Here is a 20,168-nt window from a genome sequence, read left to right as displayed (position 1 = left end):
GTATAGTCCAGGCCATGGTTTTCCCAGTTGCAATGTATGGCTGTGAAAGTTGGACCATAAGAAAGGCTGAGCGCAAAAGAATTGAGGCCTTTGAACTATGGTGCTGGAGAAGACTCCTGCGAGTCCCTTGGACTGCAAGGCGTTCAAACCGGTCAGTCCTAGAAGAGATCAACCCCGACTGCTCTTTAGAAGGCCAGATCCTGAAGTTGAAACTCAAGTACTTTGGCCACCTAATGAGAAGGAAGGATTCACTGGAGAAGAGCCTAATGCTGGGAAAGATTGAGGGCAATAGAAGAAGGGGACGACAGAGAATGAGATGGCTGGATGGAGTCACTGAAGCAGTAGGTGTGAATTTAAATGGACTCCAGAAGATGGTAGAGGACAGGAAGACCTGGAGGAACGTTGTCCATGGGGTCGCGATGGGTCGGACACGACTTCGCAATTAACAACAACAACAACCTTCCAGTGTTACTTCTGTGAGCTTCAAGGTGTTAAAAAAAATGCAGTTCCTAAAATGCAAACGTTGCTCACCACTTCTGCTTGACTCCAAATAAGTGGGCAAATGGTGAAGGGTAAGTTTCTTCTATAATAGCTCTTGCTCTAGCATAACCTTTGTTATTAATTAAATGAGGATTATTATTAAGGTGTTAAAACCTGATCATATCCAAGTTTTTGTGTGCCTAAAGAAATAAAATTCCAGACAAAAACAGTATCTTTGAAGTGAATTCTTTAATATTAGAATTGATAAGAGAGAAGAGAATTGCAGAAAAGTTCACCTGCTCACAGAAACTATCCTTAATTCTTTTTAATCATCAGGGAACATACTGTTTTGCTAACAGCATATGAAGTTCAAGTGACTTGCTTATAGTAGGAGAGCATATCATCCAAACTTTGGTAAACTGGCTCTTGGTTTGACGTCCTCATCTCAGCTGCCTGAGTGGGTATGAAGTCATTGTTCCATGAGTTATTGTGAGTCTCAGCTGATGTAGATGGCAAGTTGCCTGTAAAACTGTCTTCTGTACTTACATAGGAGGATTCAGATTTGTTCCAATTTTGGTTATTCAAATCGTAACATTTCTTTTGATTGTTAAAGTAAGCAGAAGGTGGTGCAAACTCTGGATCTCTTTCATTCCTGAGATCATTCTGCTTCTTTGACCAAAGTCCAAAAGTGAATTCTGTTAGTGGGAAGAGGAAGAAATATCAAGTTCAGCTTTGCTTTTTCATATTTAATTCAAGCTTTATGAAACTTTATAAAAGAATTATTTCTTAAAAAAAAAAAAACCTTACAGCAATAACCTGTCCTACTCTTGTTTAGGAAATCCCATTTTGCTTACCTTAATAGAATCTTAAAAAAAAAAAAAGACTGAAGTCACCCAAGTTACTGACCTTGAGTGCCATCTACAATACAGGTGGTCCTCGACTTACGATCACAATTGAGCCCAAAATTTATGTTGCTACGTGAGAAATTTATTAAGTGATTTTTTTATTCCATTTTAAGATCTTTCTTACCACATTTGTTAAGTGAGACACTGTAGTTGTTAAGTTAGCAACACAGTTGTTAAGTGAATCTGGCTTCCCCATTGATTTTGCTTGTCAGAAGGTCGCAAAAGATGGCCACATGACCCTTGGACACACAACCATCATAAATATGAAGCAATTGTCTAGCATCCAAATGTAAACCACGTGACCAGGGGGATGTTGCAGTGGTCGTATCTGTGAAAAATGGCCACAAGTCACTTTTTTCAGTGCTGTTGTAACTTTGAATGCTCACTAAAGAGCTGTTGTCGAGGGCTACCTGTACCGTTTAGTAATCTGAGGAAGGCCGTGAAAGAGAAGCAGTTTACATGCAGCCTTAACCTTTCCATTACGTCTGGATGAACAGACTTGTTTTTCTGTATTGTGGGAATGTGGGGAGTCTCTCATCTGAAATGTTTGTGACCTAACCAGAGTTTAAGTTAAGAATGAGGAAATTCTGCTTAGTAACATGTTAGAGCAGGGGTCTTCAAACTTGGCCTTTTATGACTTGTGGACTTCAACTCCCAGAATTCCTCAGCCAGCATGCCTGGCTGAGGAATTCTGGGAGTTGAAGTCCACAAGTCATAAAAGGGCCAAGTTTGAAGACCCCTCTGTTAGAGGATTACAGAACTTCCTTCTTGTTAATGGATTACAGAAAGACCTTCCTTGGCAAAATTTAAAACTCTCAATACCATTGACATCTCCCCTCCAAATCAAGGAAAAAAAAACACATTGCTAAAATCCTTAGGGTTGCTGTTGGAGATTGACCAAGCACTATCAGGGTGTTCTGGGGAAGTTAAAAGGGAGTGCTGGGGGGTTCCGTGGGCCAAGACATCATGGCTTAAACCAGAGGTCTTCAAACTTGCCCCTTTTATGACTCATGGACTTCAACTCCCAGAATTCCTCAGCCAGTGTGCCTGGCTGAGGAATTCTGGGAGTTGAAGTCCACTAGTCATGAAAGGGCCAAGTCTGAAGACCCCTGGCTTAAACCAAAGGATTCTTGACATACTTACAGCCCAAAACATTGCATATACACTGCAGCTTCTTACCTTTGCCTTTATCCCATTCACGAACATAGGGCACACCTGGCTTTGTATCTTTCCTCTCCTGAATAATAACTTCTACTTTTCTAGTTTCTGTAGAAACTCTGGGCGGTTCAGTGGGCTTGCTTAAAGGTAGGACTGGCGTTGGAGCTTCCTCCTCTGTTATGAAGAACAACATATAGATTTTAGGCACCGCATACAATAAATGGACATGATATTGCCTTACTACAGCAAGTGTATTTATGTAATGATTTCCTCACAGTAAACATGTCACTGATATATTGCTTGTTGCCTCCTCGAAAGACAGTTATTACAAAGTAAACTGCAATGAGTTAAAAAAAAAATCCCAAAAAATTCAATGGATATCAGAAAGCAGAACAAAAGTTATGGCTTGGAAATGTACCCTAGAATAACTACACTATAATATAGTTGAAGAAACAGGCAATAATAAAAATATTTCATATTCCTCCTTTCATCAATTTCACCAGCTTTTCAGTGATTAAAAAATATTAGTGGGGAACAGAAACCATCCAAACTGATACAATTAAAACATAATTTTCTGAATATCTGAAAAATTAGTTTGGAGTTTATGAATAGACACCATTGTGGATTATTGCTATGTCTGAACTAGAAAAACCAAGTCTGGTCCTAATCCATCATCCTGCTTCTTCGATGCACATGCACAAGCTATCACACTATGTCTTTCTCCAAAACTGCAATTCTGTTCTGACTGAGACTGTGAAACCATTTGGAATAAACTGCAATACAGGATAGTCAAATTTGTGGTGGTTACTGAATAAGAGAAATGTACTTTAATCAAGTATGTAACCCTTCCTTTTAAATTTCAAGAAAATAATTCAAAATTACCTCCATTTTCTTTCATATCGCCATCTTTTAAGAGTTTTTTTGCTCGAATTTTAGACAACCTGGCCTCCAAGTTAGCTTTACGTTTTTCCTTTAAATGCTCACGCTTTGTTCTCTGACCGATGGTCTGGAGAAATGCAATACAATGATAATTCATTTTCTCTTCAGATGTTCACAAATACCATTTCTTTTATCCATTTCCTGTCAAACCTTTGACATTCAAGCTTTAATTTTATCTCAATAATCCAGATGATTTTTCCATCAACGGAGGGAATGGAAGCAGGAAAAGCTAGAGCAGTGGTTCTCAATCTTTTTAATGCCGCGACCCCCAACCGGTCGTAAGTCGAGGACTACTCAACCGGTCGTAAGTCGAGGACAACTCAACTGGTGCAGCACCGTTTGCAGAATGGGACTTTTGGCGGGCTCAGCAGGGCAGAGACAGCCTGGACAATTCCTATTGGCTTTTGAAAGCCAATAGAATTAGACTCTATTCAAGAGAGTCTATTCTATTGGCTTTCAAAAGCCAATAGAATAAAAGGGAGTAGCACAGCTAAGGAAAAGGGGAAAAAAATGGCGGACTGCGTTGTTTGGCGACCCCCGTGAAATGGTCGTTCGACCCCAAATGGGGTCCCGACCCACAGGTTGAGAACTACTGAGCTAGAGTTAGGGAGATTTACATTTCCTTCCAAACAATAATTTCCTTCCAAACAATCCTATTTGGGCCCCTCCTGTTCCTCCCATTTTTCTGAACCGCCATTATAAAGGTGGGAGAATTATAGTACCTCCCTTCTGCAGTTCAGAGGCCAAGTGTATATGTGGCTCTTGGACTGGGGGGGGGGGGGGAAACCACGACTTATTTATATTATTCAGAAATACAATTCACCAAGGATAGAGGAGATAAGCATCTGAGAAAGGCTCAGGTATTTCACAGTGTAAGTTTGGAGATGGAGAATTTATCGCTCTACAAATATTGAATTACGATTACCAACAGCCGAGTCAGCATGGCCACTGCTGAGGGAAGCTAGGACACTCATTTCAGGACATCAGGAAATTTCCCACACTTGGCAGACTGTTAAACAACATACCTGTTCTCTTAGCATTTCCAAAGTGTCCATTTGTTTTTTTCTCACAGCCTGATCACGAGCAAAGGCAAAGTAACCAACACCAAGCTGTCGGGCCTCTGAAAGGAATTTTGTTCCATATTAGAGTTCATCATACATTGTAATTCCTGAACTTCCTTTACTGTAAGTGATGGTAGAGTAAAGGGTTTCAGGCCAGAATTCTTCCAGTAACACCAGAAAATGCCAGAAACTAGTATTCTGGGGTACTCTGAATGATCATTGTGGATTCTAATATAGACCTACAACTTTTCTCCATGATTATATATCAGTACAAAGACAGACATTTCTGAATTATTTTTTATGTTACAATAGCTTTCTCCAATCATATGCTGTCCAAATCTTGAATTATATACCTTGATATAGTGGTGCAGTGGTTAGAATGCAGTATTGTGGGCAAACTCTGCCCACAGCCTGGAGTTCGATTCTCAAGGTTGACTCAGCCTTCCATCCTTCCAAAGTTGGTAAAATGAGGACTTTGGGGCCAATATGCTGATGTTGTAAATTGCCCAGAGCGCGCTCTAAAGCACTATGGGGTAGTATATAAGTCTAAGTGCTATTGTGATTGACTTCCAGTCAACATAGCCTCAAATAGACAGACTTATTCGAGATCCGAGCGCCATGCAACAGGGAGAGTTCCTGCCCACCTAGCAGTTCGAAAGCATGCAAATGCGAGTAGATTAAGAGGTACCACTTTGGTGGGAGGGTAACAGCATTCTGTGTGTCTTTGGTGTATAGCCATGCTGGCCGCGTGGACCACAAAAAACGTCTTCAGATAATGCTAGCTGTCTTGGCCTAGAAAGGGAGATGAGCACTGCGCCCTAGAGTCAGACACGGCCAGACAGGGAAACTTGTACCTTTTAGACAGACTTATACTGGTTCACATCTATCATAACTTAGTCTGCCTTAACCATGAAAGCCAGCTGGATGACTCTGTCTCTGTCTCTCTCTCTCTGCCCAACTCATCTCACAGGGTAGTCGTTGTGAGAAAAACCAGAGGAGGAAGGTATATTGGGTATGTTCTCCACCTTGTAAAATTATAAAGGCAGGATATAAACGAACAAAAAAAAATTATAGTAACTTACAACACTGAAACTTTCTTTTATTTTTTGCATTTGCATCTTCTGCTTTCAGTGGCTGCTTAGAGTGAGACTTAGGACTTCCACTCTTTGGTTAAGCACAGAGTATGGGACAATATAGTTATCGATAACACAAATTTGAGTAGCCCCTAATCTTGCTACAGGTAATCCTTGAGTTACAACGGTCACTGGGTCTGGGATTGCCATTGCTAAGTGATAAAGCACGATATCATGAGACCCCATCACTTAGTGATCTGGGCAGTTCCAGTTGTCACGGTAACTTAGAGGGCGTGGGTTGTTAAGTGGGAAGAAATGGGAGATGAAAAGTGCAGGAGTGGATGAGGGAGGCCTGGTGCAGGCCGTGCATGAGTTGCAAGAGGGTGGTGCTGTGATGCAGCAAAAGCTCAGGAAAGCTGAGGAAGGAGGGTGCAGGGTGTGTGTGTGTGAAGGAGGATGCTGGTGGGTGGGAGCAAAGATAGGTCAGGGAAAACTTACCCAAATGACTTGTGATCTTTCTTGCCAGCTTCCCACAAGCTTCCCTATGGACTTTGTTTGTAGGAAGCCAGCAGTCAAGGTTACAAATGGTAACTGTGGGACATTGCAACGTAAGTGTGAACTGGTTGCCAAGTGCCTGAATTTTGTTCACCAGACTGTGGGGATAATGCAAGACAGGAACTATGAGGATCGGTCACAAGTCCCTTTCTTCAGCGCTGTCATAACTTCAGACATGGAACAAATGATTGTAACTTGAGGACTACCTGTATTTTTCCTGTACCAGTCCCTGCAGTTTTTTGGGCAAACTTTTCAGAAATCATTGCCATTGCCTTCCTCCAAGAACTGAGAGACAGAGGCTGGTCCAAATTCACCCAGCTGGCTTTGTACATAAGACAGGACTAGAACTCACAAATCTCCCAATTTCTAGCCCGGTGCCTTTAAACCACAACACCAAACTAATTCTCATTTTTCCACTAAAGAGTGTTTAATATAACAGTCCAACAATTCTGCATGGGCACTTTAAAAAAAAAAACCCATATTTTAACCGAGAAGAGAACCTAGCTTGACATTAAACTGGGTGATATTTTTCAAACCAGATTTGAATCGCAGAACATCAGCCTACCATTTTCTCGAATGTCTTCATAATGAATTGGCCCCATAGGTCTTTTCAGCGCTTCTTCTTCCTCTCTCTCCCATTCCTGACGCTGAAGCTCCCTTCTCATGTCTTCTGACAACAGGGTCTTTTTTTCATTCATTGGACTACTTGAGTAATTAATTAAAACAAAAACATTATTTAAGAATTGAAAAGAGGTATAGGAGGGAACATCCGAAACTCTCTAGCTATTCCAACAATATCCAGCTTTACAGTTTAATATCAGTGTAAAGAAAGTCAAAGCAATGGTAGATCCCAATGATGTTGGTTTGTATAATACTGTGTAGGTGTAAAACAATTAGAAAGGTACTCAACTAATTTTAGTTATGTGAAGTAATTTTTAAACATAATGCTGCCATTATTGAAAATATGGAACTACGGAGATAATGTTCTTTCCAGCCCTCAACAAGCATAGGCTTGTAAAACTGTATTCTTTAATATGTCACAGTATCACAATTTTACTACAATTTACATGACTTTGGACAACATTCAGTACACAATCATCAGCTGACAGAATAACATCAGGAAACCGCATTCTGACTAGCTGCTGTCCATATTCACGTATACCTCAAATCTGTTCTGGAGAGTTAGGCAGTTGCTTGGGCATGTTTTGGGGATATACAGGTGGTGACAAAGTGAAACCCCACCTCAAGTGTACTGTAAAAGATCATTGGCAGTTCCCTCCCTCCCATCCAGGACATAGCACAGAAGCGCTGCTTGAGCAGGGTCCGTAAGATTATCTGGGACACTACACATCCTCTTCACGACCTGTTTTCCTTGTTACTTTCTGGGAGGAGGCTTCGTGGTATCCGAAGCAGAACATCCAGATTCAGCCAGCATTTCATTCCAAACAGCATTAACCTTGCGAACTCTCAAGCTTCCTCCTTCTGTTATATATTCAAGATGGACAATATTTATTTGCTACGTATATGTAGGAATGTAGGTCTATATATATATATGTTGTTCATAGTATATTTACGTGTGTGTCACGTATGTGTTTCACTTTTAGAGCAGGCCAACTAAATTTCATTTTTGATGAAATGTGTGCCATCGTGCCCACAGTATAAAAATGACAATAAAGGTTATCTTATCTTATCATCTTATCTTATCTTAAGCTGTCTCAGTTTGTGATCCAAAGTTAACATATGATCACAGTCAAGAGAGAGACTTGTTTTTGGATTTAGCGAAGTCCGCATTTAAATCAACATTATAAAGGCACAAATGACACAGTACCCAAAATATACTTATTCCTGTGGTTCATTTTGTAGACAGTAAATCCTTTCAAAAATTTCTCACTCAGCAAAAAGAAGTATAGTTGTCTCCAGACTGAATTTGTATTCAATTTATATATTCAACATTATAAATGATTAGCTCGGGTTCAAGACCCACATGCCATGCAACAGCGTGAGCTCTTGTCCTTGCCCAGCTTCTGCCAACCTAGCACTTCGAAAGCATGCGAATGTGAATAAACAGGTATAACTTCGATGGGAAAGTAACAGCGCTCCATAACATCATGCTGGTCACATGACCACGGAAATGTCTTTGGACATCACTGGCTCAATGGCCTTGAAATTGAGATGAACAGCGCCCCCTATAATCGTCAACTAGGGAGGCCCCAAGTGTTTGTGCTGAGGCTCTGAGTGCCCACGATGCTTGCACAAGTGGGGCTGTTCACACGAGTGGGGCTGCGAGCGCCTGCAACCCTCATGCGAGGACTGTGTGTGCACACATGAATGCACCAGCCAGCCAGTCACATGGCCCGGTTGTGAATAAGCCATGGACCGGTAGTGGGCCGTGGCCCACAGGTTGGAGAACTCTGGTGTAGATAACAGATTTTCTGACATTTCACCAGCAATCGTTGCTGGCGTCTTCAGGGGCAAGGCGGTCTGCTGTTCGGGGGCTAATTGGACTCCTATCTTTATAGCTTATAAAGACAAAAGCCCAGTCAGTCCCTGCGTAGTTGACTGCAGTCTGCATAGTCACTAAATACTAAAGGACAACACTATTGCTAAATTATATCTGCACATAATGCAGCACAATAGTGCTACATTCAATATGTTCTATTTTATAGACTTTTAGCAGCATGTTTCAAGAAATGCTGCTGTCAGAATGGAGAGAAGGCAGAGTCAGCGTAGGATGACCCAACTATTTGGGAGGAGGGCTCCCTGCCCCTCCTCACGAGGTTCACCTGGAGAGTAACATTTAAGGAGGGGCTTTTGTCAGGAACAAGTGTTCGTTTTCAGATTACACTCCCTCGGCTGTTGACTCAAGACTGCTTTGCTTCGAATATTGCTTTTGCCTTGCTTTGAGGACTGTTCTCGGCTTGCCCTAGCCCTGAAGATTCTCCTTTCAGACCTGCCTTGCCTCAGACCCCATATTGTTTCGAGAAGTGCTCTTGGCCTTTTGGTTCGAACTGTGCCCTTGTTTGTGAACTGTGTTTGTCTTTTGTTTCACTGTGCCGTTTGGAAAACTGCTCCTTATCTTGGACCTTTTCCTTGCTCTGAGAACTGCCCTTGTCGTATGTATGGACTTTTGCTTATGGACTTGCTGGGTAATCTATGGGCTGAGGGTGGAGTCTGAATGGACAGTGGAGGGTCATTTGTTTAACCCTTTCCAAGAAAAATAAAGAACTTTCTGGAGGCCTGCCTAGTCTTGCCCACCTGTGTCATAACAGCTGCCAATTTTCAGTTACAACATAGACAACATAGACTAGTTTGATGAGCTACTACAAAGACTATAAAACTACTACCTTTGGTAAGAGAACAAAACCATATCATATCAACATCCATTCTTATCTTATTTCTCTATAAAATTGGGGGTTTGTTTTACATATTATTTACATATTTACATATTTCTACAATAAAGTTTACCTCTCCTCCTGGATCCGTTCATCCATTCTTAGCAGAAGGGGCAAATCTTTCTTCATACATCTTCTTGAACGGCCTAAATAATCTACATATTCAACCCTAAAATGAAAAACAAAATTAACTTAGATAAGTAGGTTAATTTTAAATCTTTCAAAAGTGTAACAATTTAACATGATTATTACTGTCAAAAAGAATAACAAAGAGTCTAATTAAGCTTGATACATAAGCTTAATTAGGTATCTTCCAGAGAGTAGTACCCTGTTTCCCCCCAAAACAAGACCTATTCTGAAAATAAACCCAAGCTTGATTTTGGGGGAGGGGGCACTAATATAAACCTAGTTAAGAGCATCAGCCTTGGGGAGAGGGGGCTGGGCGTGGCCACCAAAGGCGGCGATGAGCGTGAGGGCCGTGACCTGATCCATTCGATGATAGTGCTGCACAACCTCATCAACACGATTGCCAACAGAGATGCCAAGAAGAAGGGGCAGGAGAAGAAGGAGAGTAAGAAGGAGGAAAGATGACAAGGAAAAGGAGAAGGAAATAAGTGAGTCCAAGAAAGAAGAGAAGAAGGAGAAAAAGTACCATAGTATTAGTAACCAGCTTTTCTATTTGTAAATTAGAAGCATTAAATTGCACCCGGCTGTTCTGGCTAAAGATTCTTCCCTGTTGGTGGCTTGGGAGGGACCGAGAGCTAGATGAGTTCATGGCTGACTGAAATGTGCTTGCAGCGGCTGCTGGACACGGAGAGGGTGGCCCCATGCCTCTGCCGCCACCTGCCCACTGACCCATGCCGCCACAAGGTGCCGCCACTACGAGGTGAGGCAGGTGGCAGGGTCCTCCGCCTACCAGACACCCAATGAAGACGTGCAGGGGAGGGGCGCCGCCCAGCATGCAGGGTGCGTGGTGCAGTTTCAGTGGGAGGTAGAGGCTGCTGGGTAGCAGCCAGGGCTTGGCAGTAGGCTGGGCAGAAGGTGAGGTCCACTGGTGGCAAAGGGGCCTAGCAGACCACTCGCAGGAGGGGGGGGCGCTCCAGAGATCATAGATCTGGGCTGACTTGCCCCACATCAGACAGGAGCAACCCAGCAGGGTGGCCAGCACAGCACCGCCAGGAGGGCTAATGGCACCCGCAAGACCAGCACAGCACAGGCAGCTGCTCGACGGCCAGAACAGCGCCCACCGCAGTCGAGAAGTGTCCCAGCAGCAGCAGGGCTAGTAGGCAGAGCGAGCTTGGCCCGTTGTGGCCATGGCAAACAGACAATGGGATGGAGAGGGCTGGCCTGGCGGGAGCAATGCTCCCACTCCTGTGGACCCCAGGGCTCACCACCTCCTGTAGGTGAAAAAAATAAGACATCCCCCCAAAATAAGACCTAATGCCTCTTTTAAAAGCCCCCAAAATATAAGACCGGGTCTTATTTTCGGGAAAACGTGGTAATGCAAATATATTATAATAAAGCTACAGTCTAAACTGAAGTCAGGTTATTTCATTTGATTTCAGTGAAGCTATGTAATACATAATAGTGTTATTATGATACAATCACTAACCATTCTTCATCTGGGTTCTGTGAAGGTGGGACCTCTCCTTCAGAGAACCTCTCTTCTTCTCCATTCCCCACTGCCTTTTTGGCAGTTTCACTGGTATATAGTTCTTGTACTTCTTTCTGTTTGTCAATTATCTTCTGAGTGAAATCCACAAGATATAACTCTTCAGTTTCTTCATCTATGACAGAAAATCATTGTTAATGACAGTCTACTGAACGTCCAGGCCATGGCATAGCAGCAATCAAGCAACTACACATTTGTTAATTTTCAATCCCATGAGAATCATGGATCCTGGATTTTGGACGCATTCTGTAAGTTAGTCCATTTGATGTACCTTGATTCAAAAATTGTTGCCTTATGATGAATGTACTGTTTTGCCCAGTTAAAGGTTACATAGAACTTTTACATATACAACAAGAATTAATGTGACATACCTAGTCAAATACCTAGCTCCAACCCTGGAAGTTTTTAAGACGAGACTGGACAACCGTTTGTCTGAATTGGTATAGTTTCCTGCCTGAGCAGCTTGGAGTAGAAGACCTCAAAGGTCCCTTCCAACTTTATTATTATTACTAAATACTTAGTTCATGAATGATTTTAACCTACTTTCTCTTAGATACAGCTATGTCAAGATTTAACAACGAATAAAAAGTAGTTTCTAAATTATCTTTTTCCAGTGGTTGCTGTAGTTTTACAGAAAGGCAATACCACTTGAATTCTTGAGAGAAATCCAATGCTGAAAAAAAGGATTTTTTCACACATTTATTCCTTCTCCTAAGCCTTTTTTTTTTTTTCTTGGAGGCCCCTTCTAATCTTTTGGAGCACATTTTGAGATTATACAGACTATGAATACACATAAGAGCCACGCATATCTGGAAGTTCCCTATCAGGGCAGAAAGATGCTAGCTTCTTCAACTTTTGCTACTGGGAGTGAAAAAGATTGCTGTTGCTGTTGATTTGCGCTATTTCTTGAATAGGACCTTCTGAATGTAGACCAAAGGGAACATGTGGGCTAAAACTAAGTAATCCCCAACCCCCTTGTCCTCATTGTTCTAAAATGAGCTACTCAGTAAAATCTTGTCAAGTTTAGAGTGCTCTCACCGAATGGAAAAGAGTGCCAAATTTGTTCTGGACCTTTAAAAGGAATATAGGAATGTCTCTACATAAGAAGACATTCAAGCAATGCTGAAACAGAAACACGTCGTATTCTATGACTACACGGAGGATTTACCGGGGGGGGGGGAATCCTGCTTTGCTAAGTGCAATTGAATTAGCACTTGTGCAGAGTTAAATGAAGTACAGGTAGTCCTCCACTAATGACAATTGAGCCCAAAATTTCTGTTGGTGAGACATTTGTTAAGTGAGTTTGTCCCATTTTACGACCTTTTTTTATCAAGGTTGTCAAGTGCATCATTGCAGTTGATAAGTTAGTAACCCGGTTGTTAAATGAACCTGGCTTCCTTTCGTCTTTGCTTGTGAGACAGTTGCAAAAGGTGATCACCTGACCTTGGGGCACTGCAACTGTCATAAATATGAGTCAATTGCCAAGCATCTGAATTTTGATCACATGATGATGGGGATGCGGCAATGGTGGTAACTGTGAAAAACGATCATATTTTTTTTTTCAGAGTTGTTGGAACTTTGAACGGTTACTGAATAAACTCTTGTAAGTCGAGGACTGCCTGTGGAAGAAAATGTAATATATATATATATATACCGTATTTTCCGGCGTATTAGACAACTCGGCGTATAAGACGACCCCCCCGACTTCAGAGCCGATTTGCATGCTTAGAAAGTCATCTTATATGCCGGAAAATACAGTGTATAAAGTATAAAGAACCGTGGCTATATTGAACTTGGACTGTTGAGAAAAGTGATTGTATATGGTGCTCATGGAAAAATGCTTCTGTCCCAAACTTATCATCTGTTATACCATTAACTACAGTTGCTTGGCGGGAATGGAACCTTCACGAAGAAAAAGCCCCCAGGACTAGCCAAACTCTTTGCAGGAAGAAGACAAATGGCATTGCCTATAGCTGTGCTTTTCAACCTCAACAACTTTTAAGATGTGTGGACTTCAGTTCCCAGAATTCCCTAGCCACTGGTCTTCAGAAGTAGAAACATAAACTTTGTCTTTAGGCGTTGCAGTTTTCCAGTACTTAATGTCAAAGTAACTTAGAACAAATTTCAGCCATTGCTCTACAGCATTATCAAGGACAAAAGAATGTTTTCAATGAGAAAGACCTATTCTTTTCATAAGGAAGATTACAATAGCAACAAATAGCTCTCAGACTTTTACTGCCTCCTTAGAGATGCCTATTTTGAAATAAGATAAGATAACCTTTATTGTCATTTTTATACTGTGGGCACGATGGCACACATCAAAAATGAAATTTAGTTGCCCGCTCTCAAAGTGAAACACATAAATGACACACACCTAATACATACTATGAACAACATATGTATAGACCCACATCCCTACATATACGTAGCAAATAAATATTAAATATTGTCCATCTTGAATATATAATGGAAGGAGGAAGCTTGAGAGTTTGCAAGGTTAATGGTGTATGGAATGAAACTCTGGCTGAATCTGGATGTACTGCTTCGGATACCACGAAGCCTCCTCCCAGAAGGTGACAAGGAAAACAGGTCATGAAGAGAGTGTGTAGTGTCCCAGACAATCTTACGGACCCTGCTCAAGCAGCGCTTCTGTGCTATGTCCTGGATGGGAGGGAGGGAACTGCCAATGATCGGCATTTTGTAGTAGAGCCTTTATCAAAAAATATCTCGCATAAAATCCCAAGAAAACTAAAGGTGTTTACCTGGAAAATCTCCCTTGGTCATTTTTTCATACAGAAGTGCTTTCTCTTCCAGTTTCTGCCTAAAAACAGTAAAACATCACTTTTATTTATCAAGCTTCATAACTTCCCCTTTCCATTTTAATGAATATTTCATAGCAGTAAAATATTTTTACCATATAGAACATGAGGCAATATAACTTAAGACCACTATACGCTATCAAAATTGCCTTCCGTCAGAGTAGTTTAGAAATGTTGTCAATGATTAGCATGATTACAACCACACGGAGACAACCTGAAAGTGCTTTTCTACCAATTCATAGCCATGTTTTGATTCTTGGGAATATGATTCAAACATTACACATCATTCACATATTCAAAAGATATGTGAGAATGGTTCAGAATGATTGTCTGGAAGTAATTTTGGAAATAAATCCAGCAATGAATATTTCTCACAAGGCTCTACAATTTATCAAAGTCCACTATGAAAAGCAGCTGACATTGATTAAAACCATATTAATGATCACGAGAAAAATATAGGAACCTGGCCCCTTCCCTGCATGTGTATTTTCATTTGATCACAGGCACTATCTTGTTCCTTTCTCTCTGTGATACCATTACTTGTAATGAAATTGTGTTAATGAAAACAGTCCATAAATTACAGCTCAACACTCTCAAAATAGAATAGCTATAAATAGCTATCTAGTCAGTCTCAAGTCTTATCTAATAACTGGTTTAAAAAGAGAATCTTCAAGATTTTCCAAATGCTAAGAGGCATTTTTATTTCTGGGGTGTATTCCAGAATGTCAAAGTCTGCCTTTGGGCCTGATTTCTCCGTTTGGGGTGACAGGGCCTATCTTGATGCTCTTACCAGGAAGGCAGAACCATTCTGGATAATTGGCTTCATAATGTAACACAATCCTGCATCATATGGGATTTATAGATAAGCTACATCATATTTTCTTTATAATCTTATTTACAATATTTAGTAAATCTGCTTTTCTTAGAAATGAAGCACCTTGATTTATCCAGAGTTTGCTGCTCCTCTATCTTCTGCTCGGCATCTTTTTCAGCTCGATCTGAAACACCTTTGTTCTGCTTAGCCCAAATGGTTGGTTTCTGTAATAATAAGTTTTTAAACAAGTTATTTGGCTGTTTTTGAATCTAATTCACAGACGAACTACAGAGCTGTTATAATTTGCATCAATATGTAAAAAAAACCCAGAACTGAAATAAATGCTGTATGTTAGTGCAAAATACAAAGCTGAATATGATATTTACGGTAGATGTGCAATAAAACAAAAGATAGGGCCAAGAATAAATGGGTATTGAATGAATGTGGATGGAATACAAAAACAAGTGACCAGTACGAAAAATATATTGAAGAATGACTGAAGCTCCAATGATAAAAGTCCACAAGCATATGAAGGAGTAAATACATTTAGAAGAATGGGAAGACAAAGAATAATGTGGTTGAATCCTCAAACAGAGATTAATAATCTAAACTCTATACACAAACCCTACCTTGTTTACTGTTTTGGGCTTTATAGGGACTCCTGCATCTTTCAGAAGTTTCTCTTTCTTGAATTCTTCCTGTTTTCGGAACAGTTCAGCTTTCAAATCTATCAGCTGGAATAGGAATAACGAAAGGAGAAAAAACAAACCCAATCTTTAGCAACGGCCTTTGAATTTTTAAGAAGAGATGGGGTGGGGAAGGAGGGTAGAAAACCAAGATTTAATTAATGCAAGATTTGCCGGTGTGCACAAGATTACGAACAGTAAGCGTGGTATAATACTACGCCTACGTAGCTTCCTTTTCACTTTGGAGAAAAAAAGACCTCCAAAGACGTGAGAAAAGCTATTACCCTAATGGGGTGGGGAACGATGGCTCCTTTACGACTTGTGGACTTCAACTCCCAAAATTCCTGAGCCAGCCAGTTGAAGTCCACAAGTCATAATAAAAGGACCATCGTTCTCCACCTCTGCCCTAAAACGACAATCGCTCTGAAAGCCTGCCCGTTTCCCCTTTGCTACTCACCGAACCGACTGTTACATCCAGAGGCTTTTTTTTCTTATCCATAATTCTCCGGGCGAAGGGAGCCACTCGCCAGCAGCCCCACAATATAAAGCAGGAAGCGTCACAGCCAAATAAACATTGCGATCTCTCGAAAACAGACTCTCCAGCACCACTTCCGTTTTAAGACGTAAAGCAAAACTGAGCTCTCAACTTCCGGTTAGTCCATCACGACAGTACCCGGCTAGTACGACAGGAGGAGCCGTATTACGGCCTGGGGTTGATCCTTTGCTTTTCCCGGAAATTCTTTAGCGGAAAATCACATCATCAATCAGAATAGAGCTGGAAAGGACCTTCGAGGTCTTCTAGTCCAACCCACTGCCCAAGCAGGAGACCCTGTACCATTTCAAACAGGTGGCTGTCAAGTCTTTTCTTAAAAGCCTCCAACTTCTGACGGCAATTTCTGGTTAATTGTCCAAATGAAACGTTGATCAGCTGTTTTGTAGGCGGTGGGGCAGGTTTGAAGGGGTTATGCTTCTTAATGAAACAATTAAATGATGGATATGAACGTGTGAAATAATGTCAAAGAATTATAAATATATCATAGAAAAGCCAGTTTGGTGTAGCGGTTAAGGCACCAAGCTAGAAATCAGGAGACTGGTGAGGTCTAGTCCTGTCTTAGGCATGAAAGCCAGCTGGTGATTTTGGGCCAGCCACTCTCTCTCTCAGCCCAACTCGCCTCATGGGGTTATTGTGGGGGGAAATAGGAGGTGGCTGTAGTATTAGGGATGTTCACTTTCTTGAGTTAATTATGAAATAATAAAGGAATTATTTAAAAAAAAAATCTTCCAGTGGAACATAGCTATTGTTCATTCAAAAATTATTTAGTAAAATAATAGTTTGCATCAAGTCTAGATCAATTCTTGATGATTTTATGGAAATATTCATCCATTTTTTGCTATAACGGGAAAGGACTTTGCCACTGCCTTGGTCTAGGATGTTTTCTGATTTTCTAGCCTATCCTCTAGTTCTGTGATTACTTGGTGGCCTCCCATCCAGGTACTTTCAGCTGCTTAGTTTTTTCAGTATCTGCCAAGACTATTAGTTATGGTCTACTGCTGAAAATATTTCCACTTGGAAATAATTCTCATTTAAATCAACGGCCTTGCTATAACGAGCTCAGAATTGCAGTATTTATGCCTCAGACATTTTCTTTGTTTACTAGTGAGTTCTATAAAATTTGTCCTGGGTATAATGATCCTAAAAGATTGGGCCAGGCTAGGGCTACTATATTTGAGTTACAGAAATAGATCTGTATCTCTCTCTCGCTGCCTTGTCATCCTGAATTTTGTGGCCCAGAAATGGTATACTCAATAAAGATGAAATTATAAATTCCATTCAGACATTTTCCAAACCTGGTGCCTCCTAAACATGCAGGATAGAAATGGCAGCAAAAAAAAAAAAAAATAGCTCTCCTGCTTCTGTACCCCCACCCTTCTCTTGCCATCCATGGGTGGCAGAATATAAGGGAGAGAACTGGGGGGGTGGAATGGCTCCTTTGCTGCCAATTCTCCAATCCCCAGCTGCCAGAAACTGGCATCATCACAGACATTACCCATCCCACCACCTCTGCCCTCCCTCTACTTTTGTATAGAGAGGATCTCTCTTCTGCTTCCTTATCAAATCAGAACAAGTTAGAAATGTCAATATAATATTTGGCCAGCTCTGGCACTGGATAACTTCTTTGTGGTGCTGTATGGAGGAGCCTAGTAAGTGGCTACTAAGCAAGCTGTTTTTCTTCCCATAAAGCTATTTTCTTTTGAGGATATTTTTTAAAAACTTTCCACTCCTGTTATTTTCCTCTTGACTCATTGTGGCTTTATTTTGCCTACATACAGCTTGATGCTTTACAAACTCCTTTTTGATTAATATATATAGTTGCAGTTGCAGTGATCTCTAACTTGAAGCTTTTCTGGTGTACTGCATCATATCCTATCACAGCATTCCCAGCCCTGGAAAATACGGAGTGTACTGTATAGTTCAACAGAATTAAAGTGTGCCATATTGGAAACCTGCTATAAATTTGATGAATGTATCTCTATGGAGATGTGGAGATTCTTATCACAGAATTCTGTTTACTTTTCATAAAGCCATAGTACTTAAACTTCATGGCATCCTTTTGGCGCTGTAGTACGGAGATTAAAAATAGCAAGCATAATATAAACAGGAATATTGTACTCATTCACATAGGAGTCCTTCAGTACACACTTTTTATTTTTCTTCTTTTCCTCTTTCTGCTACAAAGAGAAGGTTCTGTTTTATTTTTTGATTGATTCTGTGAACTGCTCTACTAGCTGATAACTCATATTGGATTGTAATTAAAAGTTCACCCTATCCTTAATGGCTATGTTAAGATGCAGCCTGAATCCTTAAGGAGTAGCTTTCAAAAGCACTGCAGTGTTGGTGCTTTTCCTACAGCAGAGCTTCATAGCACTTAGGCTTTGAAAAAGGCTTCAGAAGACTAGCCTGGATAAAAAAAAAAAAACTCTGGTAGACAACTTTCAGATGTTTCTGGATAGTCTGATATCCTTTTTTAGTAAGAATATAAGATTGATGTACTGGGTCAGTTGAAAGGTTTGCAGAAACAGCAGCAACCAATCAGATATACTCTTCAAAAACCCACAAGGAAGTCACTTCCTGTGACAAAGAAAAATCCTGGTGATTTCATGGACTCATCCATGCAGTTTCTTTAGCAGAAGTAAGGAACATCTCCCAGGATTTTGTTTTTTTTACATTTGAGTCTAGCTCACATCCACATAGGAGAAAAGGTTAACCACAGTTCTGTGGTTATTAAGTGCTCTGGTACAGGGGTCCCCAGCCCCAAGTCTGGACTGGCACTTGGTCGTGGCATGCCAGAAACCGGGCTGCGCAAACAAGCAAAAGCCTCATCCACAGGATGCAGACTGCACATGAAACCACACCCTCTCCGGTCTGTGGATAAACCTCTCTCCACCGAACTGGTCCTTAGTGCACAAAAGGTTGGGGGCCACTGCTCTAGTATGCAGCCACCCCGAGCCTGGCTGGCCTTTCAGATCTTGGAATCAGTTTCTTTGTCCAAAGATCCATCATTTGAGATGATGCTTCCCAAGTATTTGAAGCTGTTTACAATTGTCAGCTGAGAATGATCAACAGTGATTTTTGGTTCTGTGGGGTTTGTATTTGGCACAGATGGTAGAGTACTTCAGTTTTACAGAGGCTTATAATGAGGCCAAGGAGCCTAGCAGCATCTGAGAATTTATTCGGCATCAATTGAAGATCAATGTCTTTGTGTGACAGGAGCACATAATCATCAGCAAAGATTGGAAGAACAGAGTCCGGCACAATGAGGACCCTAAAAGTCCATTGTTACAAGCTAGGTTGCTTTATACTTGTTTGCAAATCTGAGCACTGTGTTAGTGATGCATAGGTTGTGCTTGGCTCACTTGTTCAGAAGCAGCAGGCCATCACTGATTAGTTTTCCCACTCCATGTCTTCCAAGGACTCCATCCCAGGATGTTGCTGTCTTTCCATCCTAGCACTGAAGTTGGTTGCTAGCAGGGGTCTTCCAAATTGTCTGCTCCAGATCCTCATAGCAATAGAAACTTTTATTTGTCTCCATCTAGATTTACAAGAGTTGGTGCATAGACATCGACAATGGCAATATATCTATATTTAGTGAGAGGAAGGTGAAACTTCATAATACATTCATTTATTCTGGTGAATAGAGATGTATTCAGCGGAGCAGTTTTGATTGCAAAACCTACTCTCTGAATTCTGTTATCAATCTCTGGTTTATTTTTCCAAAATAACCCTATATCCACTCACTGCTTCCTGTAATGCAGGGGTCCCCAACCCCCTGTCCGTGGACCAGTACCGGGCCCCGGCATACCAGCAACCGGTCCGCACAAACAAGCAAAGCCCCATCTGTGGGATGCAGGCAGCACACAAAACCACGCACCCTCCAGTCTGCAGAAAAACCGGTCCCTAGTGCCCCAAAAGTTGGGGATCTCTGGTTTACGGAACCCTCATCGACAAGCCTGATCTCCATGAATGTAGTGATGACAATGTGAAAATGATGAAGTGTGACTGTTATTTGTGCTACTATGAGTTCTTCTTTCAGTTCTTGACATCTTTTCTCTATC

The 20,168-nt window shown here is 41.2% G+C and overlaps 1 protein-coding gene across 2 annotated transcripts; it reads right to left on the bottom strand.

The window, feature by feature from the left end:
- Nucleotides 1-710: 710 nt before the first annotated feature.
- On the bottom strand, nt 711-16,171 carry CCDC174 (coiled-coil domain containing 174). 2 transcript variants are annotated; one of them, XM_039364551.1, is made up of 11 exons: nt 16,012-16,171; nt 15,498-15,602; nt 14,992-15,092; nt 13,998-14,056; nt 11,176-11,350; nt 9,637-9,732; nt 6,737-6,876; nt 4,508-4,602; nt 3,426-3,549; nt 2,565-2,717; nt 711-1,175 (listed from the first exon to the last, which is right to left on the bottom strand). In XM_039364551.1, the coding sequence occupies exons 1-11, from the start codon at nt 16,051-16,053 to the stop codon at nt 850-852; spliced, it is 1,416 nt and encodes a 471-aa protein (XP_039220485.1). In that variant the 5' UTR covers nt 16,054-16,171; the 3' UTR covers nt 711-849. The 2 variants fall into 2 exon arrangements, with proteins under 2 accessions (XP_039220485.1, XP_039220486.1); XM_039364552.1 differs by having other exon boundaries at nt 6,737-6,873.
- Nucleotides 16,172-20,168: the final 3,997 nt, after the last annotated feature.

Source organism: Crotalus tigris, unplaced genomic scaffold, assembly GCF_016545835.1.
Source record: "Crotalus tigris isolate CLP2741 ecotype Arizona unplaced genomic scaffold, ASM1654583v1 scf7180000019794.865796, whole genome shotgun sequence".
NCBI lineage: Eukaryota > Metazoa > Chordata > Lepidosauria > Squamata > Viperidae > Crotalus > Crotalus tigris.
Note: the sequence above shows the minus strand (reverse complement) of the source record. Positions and strands in the feature narration are given on the sequence as shown.